The sequence below is a fragment of the Lemur catta genome, chromosome 15 (genome assembly GCF_020740605.2).
Source record: "Lemur catta isolate mLemCat1 chromosome 15, mLemCat1.pri, whole genome shotgun sequence".
Classification (NCBI taxonomy): Eukaryota; Metazoa; Chordata; class Mammalia; order Primates; family Lemuridae; genus Lemur; species Lemur catta.
In genome coordinates this window covers 45,529,908-45,556,859 of record NC_059142.1, presented here as the reverse complement: position 1 = coordinate 45,556,859, position 26,952 = coordinate 45,529,908, and the positions used below count along the sequence as shown (strand labels likewise).

Genomic DNA, 26,952 nt, shown 5'->3' with positions numbered 1-26,952 from the left:
TTAGGGCAGGAACAACTCAGATTATGGATCAGAACTTCCAAAAAGTAATTAATTGTACTAGCCTAGGATAGAGAGAGAAGAAAAGTCCTACCTCTACAGATTACTAAGAATGATGTTTCAATTTAGTCCTACATGGAGGCAAGAAAATGAACTAAATGACCTCTGGAGTTACCTCCTACCTCCTTTACACCATTATTCTATGAAAAAGTGCCAAGGAGAAAATGGCTTTCATCCACACCTACTTCTTAAAATTCAATTTTTATATTCTCTCCTACATCTCTATTTACATGTACCATTACTCAGTAAATTTTCTCCCAGTAATCAATAAAAAAGCAAAGCCCAGAATCACAGCTATCAGAAGTGACAGAGTTTCTCGCACTTACCCTCATCTAAGTCTTCCACATGATATCCAGAGAGGACATTACAAGTTGCTGTCTGCAATTTTCCAAATGAAAGACATTTTTTTAAAATAAGAAATAACGAGTTGATGTTGAATTAATTTCGGACATTTTCAACATTTAAAAAAAAAGATGGAGCTTCAATACTTGCAAATTTTTAATAACATTAATATTTTGCAAATGACATTTTCTGCTCTTTGTTCTACGTTAAACTGTAATATGGAAAAGAAGTACTTACGAGGCCCTCATTAAGGAGGCCAATAGAGACCTTCTATGTAAAAATTAGATGTGAACAGAAGAGACCTCTAAGTCCCCAGTCCTAAGCCCCCATGGGACAGCACCTTCCATCCATTTATTCATTCCACTTTCCTCTTCATGACACCTAGAAAATGACCCCTTACAGAGGTGCCTTTTTTTCTTGCAGCTAATGGCACACTTCCACTTTGGGTCCTGGAAGTACTTTCTGCCAAGTCCTCTACCGTCCCCCACTCTGAGATGAGCCCTTCTGCCACAGTGGAGTCCAAGGCTGGGCACCCATTTGCTCTAACGTGCTCCAAAAAACCCCCAGTCTGTGTTTTTGGCTCTAACTTTACCCTGAGCTCTACATACCCAATTTCAACTGAACGCCAACCATAGCACTTTTTCTTAACTGTTCTATAACATTTTACATGCTGGATCACTGTCAGCTATGTACAGACCTGTTGTTAACAAGCTGCAACTGCCTTTTTCCATCCCCGCACCTCCCAGAGTATCTGGCACATAATAATGGGTGCTCAGTAAATGTTGGATGGATGATCATCTAAGCACTTCAAACACATTATGCCCAAAACAAAATTCATCAACTTTCCGAAACCTAATCTCCTTCAGAGTTTCTTATCTAGAGTTAATGGATTCTTCTTCCCCAAAGAGAATCAGACTGAAATTTTGAAAGCCACCTTGAACTCTTTCACCCTGCTCTAAGTATTTTCCAAAGCTTGCCCAAGCAGGTCTAAAATGTCTCTCATATCCTGTCTCATACTCTCTACACTGCCACTGTCCTAGGCAAGGCCCTCATTATTACCACTTTGTCTCATCTATCCCTGACCCAACTATTTGCCATTCCTGTCCTGTACTAAGTCACCTCTAGGTCTTTACTTAGCTGTCCCCATCTTCTAAACTCAGTTCCCACACTCCTGCCTCCAGAATTCCCTGCAGAGTATGCTCCTTTCCCTGCCTATATTTTGTTATAGCACTTACTGACCACAGGCTGCCCTGTGTACACATTATCTATATGCGTCTCCAACTGGCCCACCACATTGCTTTTCATGGATATCTCAGCTTTCCTGAGACTTGAACAACACAGGTGCTCAGTAAATATTAAACTGAACCAGAAGGAGGAAACAGTGTCCCAAGATGAAATTTGGAATGTCTTGTGCCACAGAAAGAATGTTATAAATGCTAACTGGGTATAACTGAAACAATACTATGACTACAATTTATATGTGGTTGATTAAATTGGACTTTTCATACTGGGCTTGAACTAAAACAATATAATACTATTTCTAAAGGAAAATGCCTTTTGATTCTCAGTCCAGTACTTCCTAGTAAGTTGTCAAAAGATAATCCATTCTTTTTGCAAAATGAGGGATTGAATATAAGAATACATAGACAAATCAGGAGTAATTATTCATATTATAAGCATTCTATGCTTCACAAAAAGATTAAAAGATCTCCTTAAATTCTACAAGCAAGGTCTACGTCCCAAACTAACCCTTAAAATATGATTCCATTCACACAGCATATATAAATAGAAAAGCTAACAATCCACTGCAAGTATGAAAATTTTAAATTATCTCCTCTTTAAAACTTGTCAAAATAAATTTACCAAATTTATTTTTTGATGGCAAGAAAAAGAAATAAAATATTTTGGTCATAAAGTAAGACCTAAAACACTTCATTGTTGACTGGTGCATTTCACTAGTCAATGTCTGAGACAATCAGCAAGCAGAGCGTGCCTGTGCTGACACTGCAGTTCTCAGTCCAGTGGGGACTGGGGAACAGCACATCCTCATCAAAAGAGCTAGTAGAGTAAAGAGCACAGCCTGGCTGAGTATTTGGCCATCCCGGCTTTTAGGTTCCAAGGGGCTATGTTTATTTTTTAAGTACTCTTTTTATGTACTCACACTCCAAGACAGAAGGGCACTATCAATTAGATTATGATCACCATCAGTCTTTATTGACACGTTCAAGGAAAACAGCCAAAGATTACACTGCTAGAACTCCTATGTATTCACGATCAAATCTACTGATTAGATATATTTTAAATTTCACTAAAGAATATTTATTGTTTTTGTTTCTATGAATCAGCTTTTAGTTCCATGTCTTTATTTTCATCCACTAGCATTTACAAGTTAAATACTAGCTCAGCCCAATCTTTAAATAACAAATTGTTGCTATTTTTAAATGTGTCTTGTGCAATAATAAATAAAGGTAGCACTGTTTGTTAGCTTTTTCTAGATGGATATCTTTTAATAATATCAGTTCAGGAGCCTAAAAGAATACTACTCTAGTTACATAGAAAAGAAATTATAAACAAAATTTAAGTCACTTCTTCCAAAACTATAGTCACAAAATAAGAGTCAAGCAATATTTGTGGGCTTAAATGAAATAAGATTATAAACATTAAAAATAAAATTTTTTAATATTTGCATGTGATTATCAGATGTAAAGCTGGTAACTAAGTAAGGCAATAAAAGAGAACAACAAAGCCAAGAATCTTAATAAAATGAAAGGTTGTTTTATATTCTCATTTTACAAGTCTAAAACATTTATAATTGCCTTCTGTTACTTCTTAGAAATTAAAAAAACTACATATATACTACCTACATATACATATACATGGCTTTGAAATTAATGAGAGTTTACTGATTCTCGGTTAACTCATGGTAAGGAAACATAAGACAAAGAAAATGACATGAAAAAAAGGCCTAAGAGCAAAACAAAGTTTCTTTATCCAGCTGTGTAATCCATGATGACTGCCTTCCTTTGCTGTTTGTTGGTATGAACTACAGTATGTTACTCGATTTGGAATGAGAAAGGAACGAATGCACAGGTCAAAGTTGATGCCTGTGTCTGCACACCCCCACTGCCTGTCTGCAGTGCCCTCCATCTCGCTCCCCTTGAGACCAGCACCTTCTCAACTCTCAGCTCTTGGCTTAACTATCTCAGTCTCTGACCACCCAATCCAGTGATTTTTTTCAGAGGAAAAGTTTATTCTATTTTCCCTCATACCACCTACCTCAAAGTAAATTACACCCATGGTTGTTGAATTAACATATTTGTTGCCTATCTCCTCCCCAAGACTTTAACCTCCAAGAGGATAAGAACCATAGATATCTTGTTCAGTGCTGTATCCCTAGCACCAAGCATACCTAGCACATAGTAGGTGCTCAATTCTTGAATAAATAAGCCAATCAATCAATCACTTTGCAGGGGCCTCCATTTATGATAAAAGCTGACAAAATGATTATTTTTAAAACAGGACATCTAAGTAAAAATTTTTATATGCCTATATGAAGAATATAAATTTGAGACTTTCAAAGCTCTGGGCCTTTTACATGCCACTGTTGTCCCTGGCCTTCCATGCGTCCTCCAGTCCCTCACTACAGCACACTTTTGTTCATCATCTACCCTTACACACATTATTTCCATCTCCTAAACCCATTCCCTAAAAATAGTCCTTAAGTCACAGACTTCCTTCAGTTACTTAAAAAAATACAGAAGGCTTGAGGAGCATCCTATTTTTAATGATAACATTTTCTAACAGCCAGAAGTGGTTAGAAACTAAAATTTCCCAATCATCTTTCCATTTGTCATCCAGAGACAGCTAATAAGAACTAGGGACAGAACAGAAGGTCTGGGATGCAGAGGACACGTGAGAAGAAGCAAAGTTCTGAGGATGGCGCTGGTTACAAGGCAAAGTCAGAAAGTCCCACCAACCCACCTTTATAGCCTTGCCTTCTTGGCTAATGCCACAAGGATTTTCCAAATTTTAATACAGAACGCTTACTGGCCAGATTGAGTTAAACTCTTCCAAAGAGATCCACTGAAATAGTCTTACCTCAGTTTCTGTGAGAAGTGTTTTCAGTCTTGTCAAATCTTTTGTTACCATCCCATTCTGAAAGGGTGAATAAAAAAAGAAAAACTAATTTGTATACTAGTTCTTTACTGTGGCAACTTAGCTCAATTCCTCTATTGTTTCTGAAGTTTATCTGTAAGAGAACAAGGTTATTCCCATCCCTCATCCCCACTACCATTAACAGTAATAATAAAGCTACATATCAATGAGGAAAGTTATAAAAGTTACCAAGAAAAACTGTACAGTGTGACTTTTCCAGTAAGTAAAAACACTGTATTCACCTTACATGAGAGTTTAAAATTAAGTCAATAAAATATTAATAACAGATATCACTGTAGCAAGATAGGATAAGTGAAGAAAAAATTAAACCTAAAATTTTTTTAACTTTTTCCCCTAAGACTAATAAGCTTTTTTGTGGAAAACAGTGAACTCAGTTATCCAAGATTCAGAGGGATTCAAATAAAATGATCACACTATTTTAAAGATGGCTCATTAAAAGTCATTGAAGGCAAACAGCCACTTCTGTGAAATTCAAATTTCATTTGAGATTTAAAAGCAACTTACTTTTTACTAGTTTTACATTTATTTCTTTTTAACTTTTTTTTTAAGAGGGGGGAGTAAGAAGGAGGGTTCGATTTCCTTTTTTTTTTTTTTTTGAGACAGAGTCTCACTCCATCACTCTGGGTAGAGTGTAGTGGCGTCATTGTAAGCTCACTGCAACCTCGAATTCCTGGGCTCAAGTGATCCTCCTGCCTCATCCTTCCAAGGAGCTCGAACTACAGGTGCATGCTATGACACCCAGCTAATTTTTCTATTTTTAGTAGAGATGGGGTCTCTTGCTCAGGCTTTTTTCGAGTTCCTGAACTCAAGCAATCCTCCCGCCTCAGCCTCACAGACTGCTAGGATTATAGGCGTAAGCCACGGCACCCAGACTACTTTTACATTTAAAAATCTAACAGATAAAACTGTAATATGCTTAACTTATACAGAAAAGTCTTTTAAAGATAGAATTTTCTTAATAAACAAGAGATATATTCTTTATCATCTATTAAGAACTAAACAGCTATATAATTTTGCCATGTTAATAATATATTTTAGCTTTTAAGTTCATTTGTGAATTGGATGAAACCAAAAGACACTGCTAAACTAATTAAACAATTGACTGCACAATAATTCCTTAGAAAATGACTACACTATCCCTTGAGATGGGCCAATACATTACACTCAACAATGTATTAAGTACTTTCTCAATCTTTTCTTTTACCAAATATATTTATTTGCAGTGAAAACACAACTCTGCTCCAGATTTTCATAATCTATATCAATTCAGAAGACTAAGTAACCAAATATATGTATTTGCAGTGAAAACACAACTCTGCTCCAGATTTTCATAATCTATATCAATTCAGAAGACTAAGTAAGATACAAAGAATTCACACTGCACAGCAAAGTATACAAATACTTTCTTGCATTCACTGTTTTTCATTATGATTCCTGAAAAATATCAGCAAATTTTGTAACAGTTTACCAACTGGTGGGAAAGGGTTGTACCTCTTTTCTTCCAATTTTTATACATTATCAACTCTAAAGTTTCAAAAAGTAGTCTTTCAATTATCTCAATCAAAAAAAGAAAACCCTAAAAAATTAAATGCAGTCAGGTGCAGTGGCGCAAACCTGTAGTCCCAACTACTTGGGAGGCTGAAATAGGAGGATCACTTGAGCTCAGGAGTTCAAGGCCATAGTGCGCCGTGATCACACCTGTGAATAGCCTCTGTACTCCAACCTGTAGCAAGACGCCATCTCTTAAAATAAAAAAAATTAAATTCCATATAAAAAAAACTTATACCAAAGTCTAAATAGAATTAGAAAGCTCCATCAGAGTGGTTACAGATATTGACTTACACACACATCATCTTCAGAAACGAATGTAATTATTACTTAGTTAAACATCTTTTATAAATGATTGAATTTAAGAACTCTATAAGATCATATAACTACATGGCCATTTTAAAACTCAAAAATATTTCCAGGCTCTGTTAAATTATATCTTTAAAGAAAATCATTTAGTTATCTTATATTTTCAAATGATTTATAAGTCCCTGAAATTCTTATATAAATTGTCACAAATGACAAAAATTCAATGATTAAACATCAGTTTGCTCAAGAAAAATGAGTACTATACCTCAAGATACTCATGATCTCTGATTTCTCACAGGAAGAACTAAGAGAAAAAATACAAACCAGTTTTTCCCACAACATATCTAGGGAGTCAAATAAAAGTTTATTTTCAGGTATTCATAATTAGAGCTCATCAACACACCAGGGACTCTCCGGTCAGTGACTTGGCAAGAATGGTGGATACAGGTTGGAGCTTTCCTTTCAGCTGCATGCAGTAGAGCACCGTCCGGAAGGCATCGTCTTCCTTGGCCAGTCCTTCTCCCAGCACTGCCATGAAAGAACAGCCACAATGAAACACATGACATTCAATACATGTTTTTCTTGATAAACACATTATCCCAAGCATGGCTTCTTATCTGCTAAAAGAATAACTCCAAATACTAGAGGCAAGCAGTGGTGTTTTAGTTCTAAGACATGCATATAACGACAAGAAAAAACATGTGGCAAAGAACATATCAAACCTACTACAGCCAACAGCCAGTTGGGATCACACCAAAATCACAAGGAGAATCAATCTTGCAGCTCTCCAGGGAAAAATACTGTTCAACCTATGATTTCTGGGTAAATGAGGACTTTTCAACTGCTGATATATTAGCTGAATAAAGTTCTCACATTCTTGACAGGGACACAAGACCATATGCCATTAAAATGCATAAGAATAGAAACCGAAAATCTCAACATTAGATATTCCTTAGCAATTAAGAATTAGCCTTTATCAAAACCAGCAAGATTCACTAAGAATCCAATTGTCTGATGGCTATAGAAAATGTTACTCAAATTGTGTGTAAATGTTTGCAGATTATACCTAATATAATCATAAGGCCCACGTGTTTCTAACAATACAAAATATACTCATTTTATGCCACGTCATTTGAGATGATTTCTCATAGCAACTGCTAATGGTTCAATGAGTAGAGCAATCTGCATCCTTCTCTTTACAGCTAAGTCCAAGATCCTATTATTAGTTTGTACATACTTTAGCTTGCTTTGCAAGAAAATAACTTGCTAAAAAAAATTTGGAAATTATATTTTTTCTAACCATTTCCAAAGAAATGTTTAAGTACCAGTACAATATACCATATATATAAAGTGCATTGGATCTGTTCATATTTATTTTCATTGCTCTGAACATATCTTCTTGTATTGTTTTTTTTTTTTTTTTTTTGAGACAGAGTCTCACTTTGTTGCCCGGGCTAGAGTGAGTGCCGTGGCATCAGCCTAGCTCACAGCAACCTCAGACTCCTGGGCTTAAGCGATCCTACTGCCTCAGCCTCCCGAGTAGCTGGGACTACAGGCATGAGCCACCATGCCCGGCTAATTTTTTTTGTATATATATTTTTAGTTGGCCAGATAATTTCTTTCTATTTTTGGTAGAGACGGGGTCTCACTCTTGCTCAGGCTGGTCTCGAACTCCCGACCTCGAGCGATCCACCCGCCTCGGCCTCCCAGAGCTAGGATTACAGGCGTGAGCCTCCGCGCCCGGCCTCTTGTATTGTTTATTACACAAATAACATTATAACAACACTAATCCTACATAATCTCACCACTCAACCAGTTTTCACTTATTTATGTTCTCCTTGAATTTTTATCAATATTTACATAATTTTTACATGATTGCAAGTGATGCAAACATGACAGTTTGTATTCTGCTTTTCCCCTTCAGCACATTCAATATTCTCCATATTATTAGAGTGTTTATATTTACCATATTATTAGCTAATGTTCCATCAAATAGATATATCAATTTATTTAACAACTCCCTTTCTCTAGAATGATTCCAATTTTTAACTGTTAAAAATAACACTACAGACAGGGCAGGGTGGCTCACAGCTATAATCCCAGCTCTTTGGGAGGCCAAGGCAGGAGGATTGCTTGAAGCTAGGAGTTCAAGACCAGCCTGATCAACAAAGCAAAACCTCTTCTCTACAAAAAACTTTCCAATTAGCCTGATGTGGTGGCATGCACCTGTAGTCCTAGCTACTGGAGAGGCTGAGGTCAGAGCATCACTTGAGCCCAGGAGTTCAGGGTTACAGAGAGCTATGATCAGGCCACTGCATGCTAGCCTAGGTAACAGAGCAAGACCCTGTCTCTATAAAAAAAGAATAATAATAACACTATAATAAACATCGTTATGTATATATATCCTTTATTGAATCAGAGTACTAAACTGAAAGTTGCAGTCTCTCTGTATGTAAGGTTTTATTCAAATTCCTGCAGTTTGGTCCAATCTGTTCTCTCACTCCATCCATGTTATAGATCACTCATCTATTCAACGGCTACTAGAGAATTATAATAAGTGAATAACTGCAATAAAGTATCATTAAGAATATCTTGAGCATCTTATAAAATTCCAAGGTAAGCCCATGTCTCGCTCAGATCTTACTATTCCTAAAACTATTCAAATATGATCTTGGGCAAGTCACTTTATATCTCTGGACCTCAGTGAGGCCATCTGTAAAATAGAAATATATTAATATGTAAATCTGCTGTAAGGATCAAATGAAATAATGGAAATAAAATGCTTTGAAGAAAAGCAATGCTTCTACTAAGGTCTGCATTGTTACATTTGCTAAGCCTGTTTCCTCCTCTGTAAAATGGAGGTGACAGTAGCTATCTCAGAATGGTAAAGATTAACTGTGCTCATTATATAAAGTATCTAGCACAGTTTCTTAGATAAATAAGAGTTCTCTACATATTACCTTTCCCTTCTAAAAATATTAAAGCACCACTGAGAACTAATGAAGAAATATTCTAGTCCCTTTTTAGTAATTGGGATAATAAGAAACTAGTTGTCAAGAGCTGAGAAATATTTGGGGGAATGAAAAAAATTAAGAATATTTCAACTTTAGATTAAATATGACTTAAGTCATGTTTAAAGAGTAATAAATCACATAATATTTTATAAACACCTTTCCTAGTTCTTTGGTTGTGTACAAGGTATTTGCTGGATTTTATTATGCAAAGGTTCTTCTATTACACTGGTGTCTGAATGTCTCAATATTTGTCAAAGTTGTTTTCCCTTTTCTCCTCTCTCTCTCTCTCTCTCTCTCTCTCCTCTTTTAGACAAGAAGCAGTACTAATGTACTTTCTTCCTACTGTTTCCTCTAAATGCAATTCAGTTTATGTCTTGGTGGATCCCATATGAAGAACTATGGCAAAGAAATAGTCAATAATTATAGATAAAAAGCTCTCCTGCTATTGTATCATATAATAAAATTAAATTACAATGCTGCCATCCTGGTCCCTTATTATCTTTAGTATCTTGAAAAAGCTTGGGAAAAAAAGTAAAGTATGGCCTAGTGCATTATTTAACTTGTCTCAGCTATAATAATTGAACTTGCCAAAACAGATGACATTAAAAATATAAACTAATATTGAACAGTTGTAAAAAAGTTACAATTCTTTATAGATAAATTCTCTTCCCATCAACTGTCTGTAAGATTCTGCTATGCACACATGAACTTCTCCAACTGAATTGCTCCTTTCTGTTTGTTAGGAGTTACAAAGAAGGAAGTCTGTACACCTCAGCTGTGTTGCTGCGTTCAAGTCCTTAACCCCTTTCATGCTTAAGTTTTTATAATATTTTCTAACACTTGAAATACGTGTTAGAAAATATTTTAGACTAGAAACTGAGTAATATTAAAGAAGTATTCATTCAACTGTTTCAGCAAAAAGGCCTTTGTTAGAGTTTGATAGCCTCCAGCTATTGCAAGACAAGGATTAACAATTAAAAGGTAATTCCCATTAAAAAAATAAATAAATAAAAATAAAAGGTAATTTTCCTTGCTTGTAAAGAATTATCTACAATAAGAAAGGTAATCTTGGCTGGGCATGGTAGCTCACGCCTATAATCCTAGCACTCTGGGAGGCCGAGGCCAGAGGATCGCTCAAGGTCAGGAGTTCAAGACCAGCCTGAGCAAGAGTGAGATCCTGTCTCTACGAAAAATAAAAAGAAATTAGCTGGACAACTAAAAATATATAGAAAAAATTAACCAGGGATAGTGGCACATGCCTGTAGTCCCAGCTACTCGGGAGGCTGAGGCAGGATTGCTTGAGCACAGGAGTTTCAGGTTGCTGTGAGTTAGGCTGGCACCATGGCACTCTAGCTCAGGCAACAGAGCAAGACTCTGTCTCAAAAAAAAAAAAAAAAAAGGTAATCTTCAAACAAGCTTAAAGTGTAGCAAATGTTGAATATTATTCTCTATTTTCTTTAGTAATATGACCATATTAGGTTATTTCTTTTATCAAATCCTTAGTTATTTCTGAAGTGTTTTATTGAAGAGGTTAGTCTAATCAAGGTATTTTTCCAACAAGTTTCAAAAGAAGTTTTTTATTGTCATATAAACTAAATCCTTTAGTCATTAATGAAGTAAAATCATTGACTGCTCAGATATAATTATACACTTAGAACTAACACTTCAGGAAATAAATCAAAAAATGAAAATAAATTCCCTTCCAAAATATCAGTTATTTAATTTTTGACAATAAAATCACCTGCCATACACACACACATACATATATACAAGCGTGTGCACACATATACACACATACATACATATATATATGCATACACACACACATTTTGGGGAAGGGGGGTAAAAGTATATAAACAGACTCCAAACAGTGGAAGGCCTAAATTATTAACTGAAGTTAAAATGACCATTTGTTGCAAGTATCAAAAAGAATAACATAAACCAAACTAAGAACACAGTGGAAAATATCTCATGGTGTCCCTCTTGCCAATTTTCCCCCTACCGTTCTTCTCCTCCACCAAAAATATTTCCCCTTGCCCTCTTCTTTAAGTGTAATAAATAAATGCTTTTGAACATGTGAGCTGCACCTTTTGTGGCATTTTATATCCTTCCTACCAAGGCCTTTTGCAGATAAAATGTTTCCTTTATAAAAGGAAGATGAAAAATAAACAGCCCTAATATTATTCAAAATTAGGTATTACCTAGACCTCTTCTGAATACTTCATCTCCAGCTTTAAATGCTGTAACAAACTTTTTAAAAAATCTCTGCCATCTTCCTTCTTTCAATATATGGTCTTTAATCTAGTTACAAAAACCATTAGGAATATCTCTTACAGCCTCCCTGGGTATACAATAAGCTTTAAAGTTAAAATCTTATTGTTTATTTTTGGAAGTACCCTTTCCTTCAACTACAGCTCATTGTAAAGACTCATGGACTTGTTCCTGCTGAATGTTTTCATGCTACAGAAATACAGGTCATTTCTCCCGGTTTATTTTCAGTGTTCCAGTTTAAATGTTATAGCCAATTCTTTTAATGTCCCTCAACTTCCTCATTACTATACAAGTATAAAATAATTACATACAGTAAAAAGCTGACAACACAATTAAGCATAAAAACAAACCTGAAATCTGGTTCTCTAGAACATCATAAAAGGTTTTTATTTCATCTACATGCTTGAATAAACTTTTTACTTAAGGCATAGCTAAAATGATATTTGCAAAACTAGCCTGTGTGTGCGTGAGAAAGAAAAAGAGAATTTGCTGCTTACAGAGCCTTCAACTTCCCCTTTATGAAGGATTCTAATTGCAGAGGTGATTTGCTGTATAGTTACAGCAAAGTTAACCTCTGTTAACTGTTCAACAACTGGATTAAGATGATTTTTCTATAGAAAAAGATCTGTTTAACTGTGGTTTTTATCTTAAAACTCCTTCATTGCTACGGTCTCAATTTCAGAAGTCAACATCTTGCTATCTCTGTTGTAAACACTCAAAGGAAATCCTGAATGTGGAAAAATTAAGATGTTTTCAAATCCTCTGCTAAGGCACTCCCTTCCTTCATTGTTTCCATGGTTAATTTGCTTGCTTTTTTTTTTTTTTTTTTTTAACTAATTTGCTTACTGAGAAAGCTCATTTTGCTAATCTTCTGTTTTCTTTGCCTTATGGGAGAGAGCTCTGTTTTCAGGTGTTCACAGTCATCCTTAATTTCAGTTCCCTCTTTGGTACAATATTTACTGAGCTTTTATAAGGCAAAGTACCGTTCATTCAAAATCTCCTTTTATGTATAAATACAATTTCAGTTAATACAAAATTAACACTAACAAATATTCCATGAGTCCAAACCAACATGAAATACATAAAACATATCATCATGACTATAGTTGACACTCTGCATAAATCAGAAAATGCCTGGAGCAGATAGTCATACAACCATTATGAGACTCTTCCAATTTAGTTTACATAAGTTCAAAGACTATTAACATCTATTCATACAAAACAAAAATGGTTTGCATATTTAGAGGCTAACAGTCCTCAAAGTTAACTCAAATAAACTTTCACTTCTCTGATCTATATTGTCCCCAAATTAGTATTCCTATAATTTAACTTTTTTTCCTATCAAGTATAAGACCTTTATGTAAAAATAATTAATAGGTATTATGGGGAAATTAAGAGTGAAAATCAAGATACCATCTCATAAAGCCTCAAATTCCTGTTGGAAGACAAAACTGTGGTATAGCCATACTACTCAGCAATAGAAAAAATTGATACACACAATGGCTTGGATGGATCTCAAAGGCAACACAGTAAGTGAAAAGAGCCATCTCAAAATGTCTATTATTAGTACTCTATTATTCCATATCATTCTCAAAATGACAAAACTATAGAAATGAAGAACAGATTAGTGGTTTTCAAGGATAAGGAATGGTGGTGAGGAGGGGTGCTGACTGTGACTACAAATGGATAGCATCTTCACAATAGTTCTCTACCTTTTTTTCTTGGTAGTTATAGGAAAATAAAAAGTTAAAAATAAATAAGGAAATAAAGCTTGTGTACATGAAATTTTAAAGAATGGTCAATGTAATTGGATCTAAAGAACAATGACTTAAGAAATGTTAGTGGACTGCATCCCTATTGTAAAAGCCTGGGAAACAGAAAAAACACTGAATGGACTTGAAGACCCAATTTTTGTCTCCACTTACAATGATCCTGAGCCTCAACTTTTTCATATCTAGAATAAGGCTAGCCACAGTGGCTCACGCCTGTAATCCTAACGGTCTGTGAGGCCGAGGCAGGATTGCTTGAGGTCACAAGTTCAAGACCAGCCTGAGCAAGAGCGAGACCCCATCTCTACAAAAAATAGAAAAATCAGCCAGGTGTGGAGACCTGTAGTCCCAGCTACTCAGAAGGCTGAAGCAGAAGGATTGCTTAAGCCCAGGAGTTTGAGGTTGCACTGAGCTATGATGACGTCACTGCACTCTAGACCAGGGTGACAGAGCGAGACTCTGTATCTAAAAAAAAAAAAAAAAAAATAGAGTAAGATAGCTCTTTTTTGCTTTATTTCCAAGTTTGTTATGCCAAATGGAATAATGTCTGCAAAACCCTGAAATATATACAAGCAATAGTTGAAGATAAAGAGAAGAAAGACCTTTCAGATCAGAAAGACCTCACTTCAAAACCACAGTCCACTCTGGACTGGCTCCGTGCTCTTAAGCAAGTTACTTAATCTCACAAAGCCTCTTTCCTCATCTGTAAAACAGGAATGATAATACATGATTAAATAAAATAACATATTTCAAAGGGTCTGACCATGAGATAATTCTGAATAAATACTGTTACCCCATTAACTAAATATTTTTCAAAAAAATTTTTTTTCATTACCATAAAAACTAATCAAAACTCTTATGAGAAGAAAAGTGGTTATAGGTGCCACTTTTCCTCCCAGGATGAGTGTAGAAGGTTCAATCACCTATCAATTTGCCTTTTTTAATAGTCAGCTTCTATTTAACATGGGTTGCTGGTTACTGAATCATTTACTTCACAAGCCAAGTATCACCACAATGAACATTAATAGATGACCCAAACTCCTCTGTTTGCAATGATGATTTCTTAAATTAAGGAAACTCTGAACTAAGGTTTAAAACTCTTACCGCCTGGCCAGCGCAGTGACTCACACCTGTAATCCTGGAAGGCTGAGGCCAGAGGATGGCTTGAGGCCAGGAGTTTGAGACCAGCCTCAGCAACATAGTGAGATTCTACCTCTATGAAAAATAGAAAAATCAGCCAGGTGTGGTGGCACGTATCTGTAGTCTCAGCTATTTGGGAAGCTGAGGCAGAAGGATCGTTTGAATCCAAGAGTTTGAGGTTACAGTAAGCTATGATGATACCACTGCACTATAGACTGGGCAACAGTGAGACCTCATCTCAAAAAATAATAAAACAAAAATCTTACAGCCTTATAAAAAAATTTTATTGATGTTTATGATGATGAAGTTTGACCTACAAATTACACGTAGTACAATACTCTCTTAGTTGATAAAAATATTTCTTTTGATTTCACTTTGTCTATTTATCTCATTCATTCTTTTAGTGTTTGAAAAAAAAGTAAGTTTTCTATATAATGAATATTTCAAAGGCAGAAAAATAATCATTATCTCATGGAATTTTTCCTGTTAAGCCAAATACAATTTATATTCAGATAATAAAAACTAATTTAACCACCTCACTTATCTGGTAGTCACTGTCTTGGCAATCTTCACTATCCAGAACACAACACTGAACTTGGAACTAAAATCTATGAACTTAAAGCCTATGTACTTTGTTTTGTTTTTTTTTTGAGACAGAGTCTTGCTCTGTTGCCCGGGCAAGAGTGAGTACCGTGGCATCAGCCTAGCTCACAGCAACCTCAAACTCCTGGGCTTAAGCAATCCTACTGCCTCAGCCTCCCGAGTAGCTGGGACTACCGGCATGCGCCACCATGCCCGGCTAATTTTTTGTATATATATTTTTAGTTGTCCAGATAATTTTTATTTCTATTTTTAGTAGAGACGGGGTCTCGCTCAGGCTGGTCTCGAACTCCTGACCTCGAGCGATCCACCCGCCTCGGCCTCCCAGAGTGCTAGGATTACAGGCGTGAGCCACCGCGCCCGGCCTAAAGCCTATGTACTTTGTTTTCAAGATGCCCTTGAGTCCTCCCTCAAAGTCTACTTACTCTTATTGAAGTAGAATTCCAACTTTAAAATTTTATAACCTTTGATTAGCTCCTGGTCTAAACAAATTAGCTGTAAGATACATTTTGGGAATAACCAGGTAAATCTGATTATGGATTGAGTTTTAGATATTATTAGGGAATTTTTACTGTCAATATTATTAGGTTAATAACAGTACTGTGGTTATATAGTAATGGCTTTATTTTTCAGAGATGCACATTGAAGTATTTAGGGGTAAATGTCATGATTATCTATAATTATTTTTAAAGTCAGAAAAAAGTGAATAAAGTAAATATGGCAAAACATTAATTGTTCAAACATATTTTTGAAAATGAACATTTATTATAATATTTCCTCTATCTTCCTGTATGTTTTAAATTTTTCATAATAAAAAAAATTTTAAGATTTTTTTAATTCGATTACAAAGACTGCTGGTCTGATTTCCTAACCCACAGTAGGTCAGAAGCAGAGAGTAGAGAAGAGGGGGAGGGTAGCTACAATGAGGCATGCTGAGAGTTCCAAGGACTGCAAACTGATAGCCTGACAGTAAGAACAGACATCAAGACTACACTGTACATAAAACACAAACATAAGAAGTCAACGGTCTGGGGTGCTAAAGATAGGAGCTATCCACAGCTATCCTTGGAATCTTCTCAACATTAAAGCCCTATAATAATCAACAAAGCTCTAGGTTCTCATCTTGCTTTTTATTAGTAACTGACTGCCTTCCCATAGTATTTTATTTTACACAAAAATAATGTTACTAAAAGTTGGAAAAAAATACATATAACAGAACTCTATAACCACCAATAGACATATATAATCTTGGTCAATATTTCCAAATGTCTTTTTGAAATGAACAACTTGGTATACACTGCTTTTGCATTTAATAAAAAAATGACTATTTTCTAAGTTCTTACTTATCACATAAAGAGGAACAAGGAATGTACAGAATGTAATTAATGAACTCCTTCCTTATTGCAAGCTAACCGATTTTTCACTTTTACACACAGCACTGCAATGAACACCACTCTGAGTACAAATCTTTTCCTCTTTGGGATTATTTACTTGGGATACTATCCCAGAAATGAGACTAGTGGGTCAAAGGGTATGAACATATTACTAAGCTGCATTCCACTTCATACTACATCAAAACCACAAGAGTATACTCATCACAACCCTATCTTAGACATTGGTTAAACTTTTATTTTGGTAATACAAAAGCTGTAAGATAGTACCCAGTTTTAAAATACTAAATATTAATAAAACAACATAAAGATGTAACACTTTTCTTTCACCAAAAGCATTTACATTTCTGTGACTTTTCAGAAGTCATTTAACCTTCCAGGACTTTTGTTTGTACATCTCCAAAATAAGAAGACCACATCAACTTCACTAGTTCTCAGGGAAGTGATAATTAAAGAAAGAGGGACTATTTTTCACACACGAAACTGGCAAAATTTCAAGACTGACAGGTTCCAGAGATAGTGAGATTACAGAGACTAGGCATCATCATATATTGCTGTAGGTTTGTACATCTGAAACTAATCTGACAGTGTCTATTAAAATTATAAGTATACATATTCCTTAGCCTAGAAATCCATCTTTAAGACTATCCTACACAAACAAGGGCAAAAGTAATAAAGATTACATGTTCAATACAGGATGGTTTATAATGACAAACTAGAAAACTAGAACCACCTGAATGCCCATTAACATGGGAATGTTTGAATAAATTACAGCACATCCACACTATGGAATATTAAGCAGGAATTGGAGCTAGAGTATTAATTTAGAAAGATATTCATGATCTATTGGCACATAAAAAAGCAACATGCTTTGTGATGATAATTCTTTTTTAATTTTTAAAGGAAAATCTCTATAAGCATTTGTATTTGTCACTATAGAGAAAGGTACAAAAGATCTTTCTCATACAGCAAACTAATAACGATTTCTTCAGATGAGAGAAGGAGAAATTATTCCCTTCTTCATATTCTTCTACATTATTTGACTTATTACTGTTTGCTTACTAGGAAATAAATGTCCACAGACAGCAGGGATTTTTTTCCAAAGGAATATTGTACTAGATATCTCTCAAATTCTAATTAACTCCCAAAGCATATAATTCTATGAAGTGAGGTTCACCAAAAGGTCACTGAATCTTTAATGAATGGTTGAATTATGTTCAATACACCCCAGGAGTATGTAATATAGTTTTGTAAGGTTTACAACAAAAATTGGTAATACTTTTCTAAGTGTTGACACAAAGGAGTTAAGTAGGAAAACAATGAACTTACATTAAACACCTCAGCACCACCACCCCCAAATTCTGGATAAATGAAATATTATATTATTCAAATCACTGAGCTGTGCAAAAAATTCCACCAAGTATGTGTGAGAACGTACACTGAAATCTTTCCTAGATTCCTTCTAGTGAAATAACAATCACAAAAATAAAAATTCCTATACTATGAGTACTCAAAGAGCAAGAATCTTATTAATCTCAATTTCCTGCCCAAAAGAAAACAGGAAAAAGCACTGCAGAGCATTCTACCCAGTCTCTTCTAAGAAAAAATCTTCTGCTCAAGGGGGAAAAACATGAGAGACAGTTCCATCCTTTTCAATATATCCAAGTTTAACATTTTAATCCATATGTGTTAACATTCCTTAAACATTGGCTCTTATTGACTAAAACTACTCATACAAACTTTAAAAGGACACATTATCAACATTGGGGAGTGACAAGAACTCCAACATTCATGGATAGGAGCAATGTGCACATGTACTCTTATCCTAGCAGGAAATTATCATCCAAATCAGTTACTAATCACCACACTAAGGTGTGTTTTTTTTAAATATCATAATCACTTTTGAAATTAGGGAAAAAAAAAAAAAATCAAACCTTAAACATTGCTCAATTAAATGATTCAAAATTTTCCAAACAGAAGAGAGTCTTGTTTTTAAACATACCATGCCTACAATCTTCATCAGCTTGCCCATAGTTTTTCTGCAAAATAAAAGATACAAGATAAAATTAAGTACTTCAAGGGCTGCTTTTAACAGAGATGTTATCAAAGAGAAGCTCAGCTTTGTTTCAAAGTTTAAAGAGGCAGGAGGATCGCTTGAGCTCAGAAGTTCAAGATCAACCTGAGCAAGAGCGAGACCTTGTCTCTACTAAAAATAGAAAAATTAGGCGGGTGTGGTGGCTGGTGCCTGTAGTCCCAGCTACACGGAAGGCTGAGGCAGGAGGATGGCTTGAGCCAGGAGTTTGAGGTTGCAGTGAGCCATGATGATACCATTGCACTCTAGCTGGGGCAACAGAGCAAGACTCTGTCTCCAAAAACAAAAAAGGTTAATCATTAGTGTTGTGAATTTAATATTCACAGAGCAAAGCTAACCCGTATGCTCTCTGAGGATTGCACAGGACTCTGCAAATAAACATGATAGTATACTTTCCACTTTCCTAGTCCACTGACTCTACTCCTACTTCTCACGTTCTCTAACCTCAACTTGCCAGCACCTCCCTCAGCTTTACTGAGAAAACCAAAGCCTCCAGAAGAGAATTTCCACCATCACCACCATATCTACCTGCTCCCAGCACACATCCTGTCTTCCTTCCACCTGTTAGCCAGATAAACTCTCTGTGCTCCTTTCTAAAGTCAACTGTACCACTTGTGCAGCTCCCCTCTACCACCTACACAAGCACAGCACTCCAGCAAGCCTCCTCTATTTCTCCTTCCACCATTAATGTTTTGCTTTTGATTGGTTCATTCCCATAAAGAAATATGCTGTTATTTCTCGTATCTAAAAAATCCTTCTCTTGACTTCACTTCTCCCACTAGCTACCATTCCTTTCACTTTTCATTTTCCCCCCTTTTTTTATTTTTGTACCTCTTTGTGGCAAAACTCCTCAAGAGTTGTCTATTTTAATGTATTTCAATTCCTTCCCTCTAATTCATTCTCTCTTAAGCCCTCCTTAATCAGTCTTTCACCCACCACTCCAAGGAAGCTGCTGTCACTGAGGTCACCACTGACCTCCACTGTATCCAGCTGGATGCAGAGTCTGCATTCACAGGTCCCCATTTGGATACATTGCCACATCTCTTTTCGCAGCCACTGACACAGCTGGACATTCCCTGCCTTTGATATACTTTCTTCCTGAGGCTAGCAGGGCACCTTACTCTCTTATTTTTCCTTTACCTCAGGGGTAAAGGAGCCTCCTCAGGCTCCTTGCTGGTTCCTCCTCTTCTCCCCAACCTCTTAACACTGTAGTACCACAAGACTAAGCCCTTGGTCCTCTCCTCTTCTCTACCGACATTCATTCCCTTGGTGATTTTACCCAAGCTCAAGACATAATAGCACCTCTATCCCACAGACTCTCAATCTCCCTCTCCCAAAGTCCACACTGGCGCATGCAACTGCTTACTCAGCATCTCCAGCTGGCTATCTGAACGGCATCTCAAACTCAATTATGTCCAAAACTGAACTCCCAACCTCCCCCACAAAATCTGCTCCCCAGCTATAGCCTTCTGACCTAAGCTGAAGGAAATTTCATTCTTCCAATTGCTTAGACAAAAAAAGCAGTGAGGTAAGTAATCATGGCTGCTCTCCCTCATTCCCTGCATTCAATACATTAGGAAACTTTATTACTTCTACCTTCAGCTTATAAACCAAAACCTGGCTACTTCTCACTACCTCCACTGCTACCACTTTGGTCTGAGCCATTCTGGCCTGGATAATTCCAAGAGTCTCCAAACTAGTCTCCTTGCATCTATTCTTATCCTTTTATAGTCTATTCTCATCATAAAAGTCAAACAATTCCTGTTACATTAGATCATGCCATTTCTCTGCTCAAAGACCTGCAATACCTCCCCACCTCACATAGAACAAAAACCAAAGTCCTTACAATGATCTAAAGTGCCCCAAAGACCCTCTTACCTTTCCTCTTCATGCACTCTACTCCAGCCACATGGCCTCCTACCTGTTGCTCAAACACAGCAGGCACGCTTCTGCCTCAGGGTCTTTGCACTGACTGTTCCCTTTTCCTGTAATGCTCTTCCTCCAAATTTCCACATGGCTTGTCCCTTTACCTCCGTCTTATCACCTTCTCAATGAGGCCTACCTTGACCAACCCCATCTCTAACCCAAATAATTTCAGTCTCCCTTGCCCTGTTCTCCTTTTTTCATGCAGTTACTACCTTTCTGCAATCTACAGTGTTTACTATTTATAATGTCTATTGTTTATTGTCTATCCCCCTCCTAGAAAAAGCACCATGAAGAAGGGATCTTTCACTTCCTTTTTCATCTACACACCAAGTACCAGTGGATAGCACATGGTATATACTCAATAAATATTTGTTGAATTAATGAATAATCGAAAACGTTATACAACAGTATAATTTTCAAGGTTCAAAACATAGTTGCTTGCCATCAAAGATATTCAGCAATCACCAGCCACCTCATTCACATCTCTTCAGCTCAGAATTAGCTGATTTGTCTAGTCCCTACTCAGTGAAAAAGGCCATTTTACGGAGTTCAGCACTGGCTTATCAACAGTGTATACTTACCAGTTGCAAGAATGAGGCAATTCTGTAAAGAAGACTCTCAATTCTGATGCATTCTATCTCCAATGGACAAGGCCCCACGAAGTCTGCCATGGAGTACTGGCCGAGAGAAAGAAGGGCCTCTGTACAGTGCTTGAGGGCCATTTCATAGTCCTGCCTCTTAAGTGATTCACATGCTTGTTCACATGACTTTTCAGCTCTTCTGTCTTCCATGACTCAGGGACAAAAATCCTAAAGGCGCGGAGAAAGAATACAAGAAGGTTTTAAAAACTTATTAATTATAAATTCTAGCCCCATTCCTATCTCAGCTGGCTTAATTATCTATCTGAATAGTTACCCTCAGCTAGCCTTTTGATCAAGGTCACAGCTAAGCAGCAGCTATTGATGCTACAAAATCTATACTTCTCTTTGATATTTTATGAAGTTTTTACTAAGATAGATCCAAGCAAAATGTCAACCATAAGCCGGGATCATGCCAACAATACATCACATATATAAATGAGGCAAATTTGTAAATGAAACATGATTGTGAATACTACAAAGTATACAACAAACCATAAAAGATTCCCTTTCTTTAGCCAAAGGTGCAGAAATGTTCCCTATCCAAACCTCCAAATTTCAGTTTCCCAATTTCAGTCTCAACAATTCAATGACTGTGACTGCAGAAAATCAAAATGTATACCATGCAGGGTTTTTTCCCACCAATTAAAAAAATGGCTAAAACTGCTTGAACTGCCTATTAATTCAATTCAGCAAACATTTCCTGAGGGCCGGCCCCTGTGCTCGCAGCAATGAATGCAAAGATGGGGCATGTCATCACTGCTTTCAAGAAACTCAGATTCTAGCAAGAGACGTAAAGTGCAAGTGAACAATTACAAAAAAAGATTTATTCCATCCACCTAAAGGCATGAACTGATCTCAAAAGGTGAATAGGAGTTCACCACATACATGACAGTGAGAGCAAATTCGAGCTTTTCAGAGAGATGAGTTCAAGCAAAATCACCAAGGGAAGAAAATACATAGCTTAAACTCAAGGTGTGTGAGAGGAGTAGGAGGAGCTATGAATGACCTCAAATGCCACAGCAATAGGTGAGGGCCTTATTCCAGACAATGGAACAGATGGAAAGTTTTTAAATAAAGAAGAAACTTATCAAATATAAGTCCTATGAAGAACTGGTTAGAAGGGGAAGAAACTGCAGGCTTGCTGCGGAGGAAGAAATCGCAGGCATTGCCATTAATGACACCACTAAAATCATCCAAATAAGATATAGTGAGAGTTTACTCAGGGCTTCTCCCTAGCTATATCACTCACATAGCAAGAGGAGAAAACCTGGACAGAAAAGACCTAAAATCATTTCACCTGACATTCACAATATTGCTTCAAAAGGTCATTCTTGCTGACCCCTCATCACCATGTCTGTCAAACTTGTAGACTGCTTTTCTTGCCTGCATCCACCTTATTCACTCTCCTGCTCTTCCCTACCTTCCATCTTACCAGTTGGCCTCAAGGTACTTATTTGTCCCTTCCGCCTCTCTGCAGCCTACATACATGCACTGTGCCAGCCTCCCCAGCTTTGATATGACACACTGGCTCTGCCCTCTCCTAGCTGTTCTGTAGCCATCTGCTGCCTATACACTGCCATGCAAGATGAAGGGAGAAAGGCATTGATGAGCAGCCAACAGACAGCAGCAGTGAGGCAAGATGACAGACGTCAGAAAAGGTCTAAGCCCCTTCAGCCTTTGAGATCCTTAGTCTATTAAAAAATGTAGAAATAGCTAAGGCATGGGGATGAGGAAGAGTTCAAAAAGGGCTTCAACAGTATTTGTTAGCATTTGTTCAATATGAGTGATATATATTAATACATGAGGTACAAAATAATATTCTCTACTTTTCTCAGTTTGGAATTTTTTATTAAAAAAAACACAAAACATGGCTTAAAATTATAGCATATTTTAAAGGTTTACATTTAACAAATTAACACTTTTAATATAAAAAATGAAATCTGGCCAGGAGCAGTGGTTCACGCCTATAATCCTAGCACTCTGGGAGGCCGAAGCAGGAGGATCATTTGAGCACAGGAGTTTGAGACCAGCCTGAGCAAGAGCGAGACCCTGTCACTACCAAAAATAGAAAAATTAGCCAGGCGTGGTGGCAGCACCTATAGTCCCAGCTATTCAGAAGGCTGAAGCAGGAGGATTGCTTGAGCACAGGATTTTGAGGTTGCTGTGAGCTATAATGACACCACTGCACACTACCCAGGGCAACAGAGCCAGACTCTGTCTTAAAAAAAAAAATGAAATCTAATTATGTTATTAACAAGATAACCCAAAAAATATTTAGAGTACTGTATCTCTGGTCTTTACATGGCCTCCCTTTAAACTTCCTCAGCTTTCTTTCAGTAATTCCCAGTTTGATTTATGGGGTTGTAAATATTTAAGTCATAATTGGTACTTATGCCCCTTATACAAACATATATTGATATGGATGAAATCAATTATCAAACAAAAATCAAAAATAATGATTTCTGTATTACTATAGTGATTTTGGATATTAGACATAAGAATGGCATTACAAAATAATTACTAACTTATGATATAAACCAGATGTAAAATATCAATGGTATTGACATTTTGGGCTGGATAATTTTTTGTTGTGAGGAGCTGTCCTGTACATTGTAGGATGTTTAGCAGTATCCTTGGACTCTACCCATTAGATGCCAGTAGCACATTCCCTGACTTGTGACAACCAAAAATCTTTCCAGACATTTGTAAATGTCCCGGGGGCGGCGGGAAACTGCCCTAGTTAAGAACTACTGATAAATACAAGCATACACTGTTTGCTTGTCAGACAACAGCAATACTACACATAAAAATCCATGGATACCAAGGGCCCTAGGATTAGCAAATCTTCCATACAAACTCCCAGTCCACATCTGGACAAGTATTACGAAAAGAAAAGCTAATCATGCACAAGCTAAAATCTTTCCTTGGGAAAGAGTGTAGCACAGTGATCCAGGGCACAGGCAAGGAGTCAGAGTATCTGTGTTCAGACTTCACCAGCCACATCACTCACCAGCTGCATGGCCCAGGACAAGTGACTTAACATTGAGTATCTCAACTTGCTCACCTCTAAATCAATAAAAAGATAACTAATACCTAGCTCCTAGTGCTATTTTAACGATTAAGTGAAATAATACACGTAAAGCACTTTTAAAAATGTCTGGCGCATAAGTGCTCATTAAGTGTTAGATATTATTTTCCTAAAATATCAGATTTTCAATTTAGACAAAGTTGAGATCGCTTTATTGATCTAAACATACGATACTGTATAGAAAATAAAATATCATTCTATGTAACTACTTTATCTACTTAACAGAGGAATTGTTTTCACCTATTTTCTCCAAATCAATAAACTGGTAATAATTATACAATAGCCATTGGAGAAATAAGTACATTTGTATGTCCTGCTGCCTGGACATAACACCAAGATCCCAGGGCAGACACTGACTAAGCTGGGTCTCTAAGAACCTCTCCCATGGGGGCAAAGAGGTCCAGGGAATCGAAGTCATTGGAGCTGAGTCACACTAATGCAGGAATGTAGGAAGAAAGACAACATTCAACCACTGCTGAGGTCCACCCCCACCTGCCTTGATTCTTTCTCTTCCTATTAAAAATTATCCAACTTTCACCAAAAGAATATAAAACACTGTAATTTCCTGCAAACGCCTATCCCTGCGGGGAACATTTACTTGGAGGATGTGACTTCACAGGCAAGAAAACGGAAATCAGAAACCAAGACTCTAATCCAAATCCATTAACTCCTCTGATCTGCTGCTGACCTATAAAAAGAGACTAATACCATGCAATGGACATTAGCTGTTTTGCCACCCAGTACCCACTCCCTTTCCTGGTAATAAAAGTCCACAATTTCCCTTCGAGAATTCACCTCTCCCCAACTCTTAGTCCACATGGTTCCTGAAGAGCTAACTTCAGGCTCCAGAGGTGGCATGTAACACAAAATGGCCAATCCAAGCCTCACATCCCCTAACATGGGATTGGCTGAGCATAGGACATATGATCCCATAAAAGCCAGTGAGACACCAAGAAAGAGACTTTTGCTAAGACTTCTGGGAAAAGACAGATGCTCTTTTCTGCTGAATCTAAATTCTTAGAAGTTACAGGTGTTGAATATACTGTGGCCATTTTTCTAACATACAGTGTCAGCAACTGAAGTCTATACAGGAAAAGGCAGAGTTGATTCATGGGGAGAAACTGAGTCCTGATGACATCACTTAAGCCCTGAATCCAGCTAGCTGTGCCTGGACTTTGCAGTTAGGTGAGCCAGAAATTTTTTTCTAGCTTAAGCCAGTTTAGGTTGATATTTCAGGCAGTTGGAATCAAGTGAGTCCTAATGGAGATAGATAGATATATATCTCTATATGTAGATAAAATCTGATCAGTACCAAATGAGCTGATAATTGTCTTGTAAAACAACATATATACATGATTATTAATAACACTAGTCATAAGCTACTGATTACTAATAACAAAAAGTATAAAGAGAAAAAAAAGAAGGCACAGGAGACAAATGGCTTAGTGTGATATTTGGCTATTTTACATCTTAAAAATATAATCCCCAAAGCACTTGTTTTAAAAACTTTATTACAGTTATTTCAGTGGTAATAACAACAAGAAGAAGCTTTTACTGAATGCTCACTCTGTAACACATGCTGTTGAAAACACTATATTTGTGTAATCTAATTTAATCCTCACAATGACCCTATAAAGTAGATATTAGAATTATTATTATCATTCCCATTCACAGATAAGGAAACTGAAGCACCAAGTTAAGCTCCTTACCCACAATTATACTGTAAGTGACACAGGCAGAATTCAAATCCAGTGTGACACAGCTCTTGCTTTTAGCTATAACACTAATTCTGAACCCATAAGCAATCAAGGTTCCAATGCAATTTCAATGGAATAACAACTCAAATTCAAGCACTCTCAAAAAGCACCAAATGTGACTATAAAATACCACCATTTTAATTCTGGAACAAGGGTTAAAGAATAATTTCCTACATAGTTCTGCATTATAAAAGTATCCCTGTGTTAATAACCACAATGTTAGTGACTACCACTTTAAAAAGTATAAAAAAACACACAAACCTAAGTCAGTTATCTCCTAACTTAGGCAAAACTCCTGTGTGTGCCTAAGACTAAGGAGTATAATGATTAGCACCATCTTTCCATAAAGTAACATTTGTACCCTTCCACAAAAGTCAACTGTTGAAAACATTCCCATCAGAAAAGTTTCTTTACACTTTTAAAGACTAGAAACTTGTTTTAAACTCGATCTACCTTAGCACAATCCAACAAAAGAACAAAATTGATAAACTGGATTTTACCAAAATTAAACATTTTGTACTATGAAAAACACTATTAAAAGAATGAAAAGATAAGCTAAAGACTGGGGGAAATATTTGCAAATCATAGCCAGAAAAGGACTTGGATCTGAATATATAAAGAACTCTCTCCCAGATGGTCTAGCAGTTAAAAGGAATAAAACATTGAAAAGAATATTTTAAATTTCAAAATTAAAAAACTAATAATAAAAAAAGAACTCTCAAATCTCAACAATAAGAAAACAACCCAATTAAAAGCTAGGTGAAAGATTTCAACAGACACTCCACAAAAAGGATATAATGATAGCAACTAGGCACAAGAAAAAATGTTCAA

General features: G+C 36.5%; 1 protein-coding gene across 4 annotated transcripts in view; it reads right to left on the bottom strand.

Annotated features, from left to right (window-relative positions):
- HELZ (helicase with zinc finger) overlaps positions 1 to 26,952 on the bottom strand; it is a 131,961-nt gene that overhangs the window by 91,726 nt on the left and 13,283 nt on the right. For all 4 annotated transcript variants that reach the window (XM_045527069.1, XM_045527071.1, XM_045527072.1 and 1 more), the window contains 5 exons: positions 21,217 to 21,444; positions 18,620 to 18,656; positions 6,836 to 6,960; positions 4,498 to 4,554; positions 384 to 435 (listed from right to left, as the gene is read on the bottom strand). In XM_045527069.1, the coding sequence (XP_045383025.1) occupies positions 384 to 435; positions 4,498 to 4,554; positions 6,836 to 6,960; positions 18,620 to 18,656; positions 21,217 to 21,426 (481 nt within the window). In that variant the 5' untranslated portion in view covers positions 21,427 to 21,444. The remainder of the gene's footprint in view (positions 1 to 383; positions 436 to 4,497; positions 4,555 to 6,835; positions 6,961 to 18,619; positions 18,657 to 21,216; positions 21,445 to 26,952) is intronic.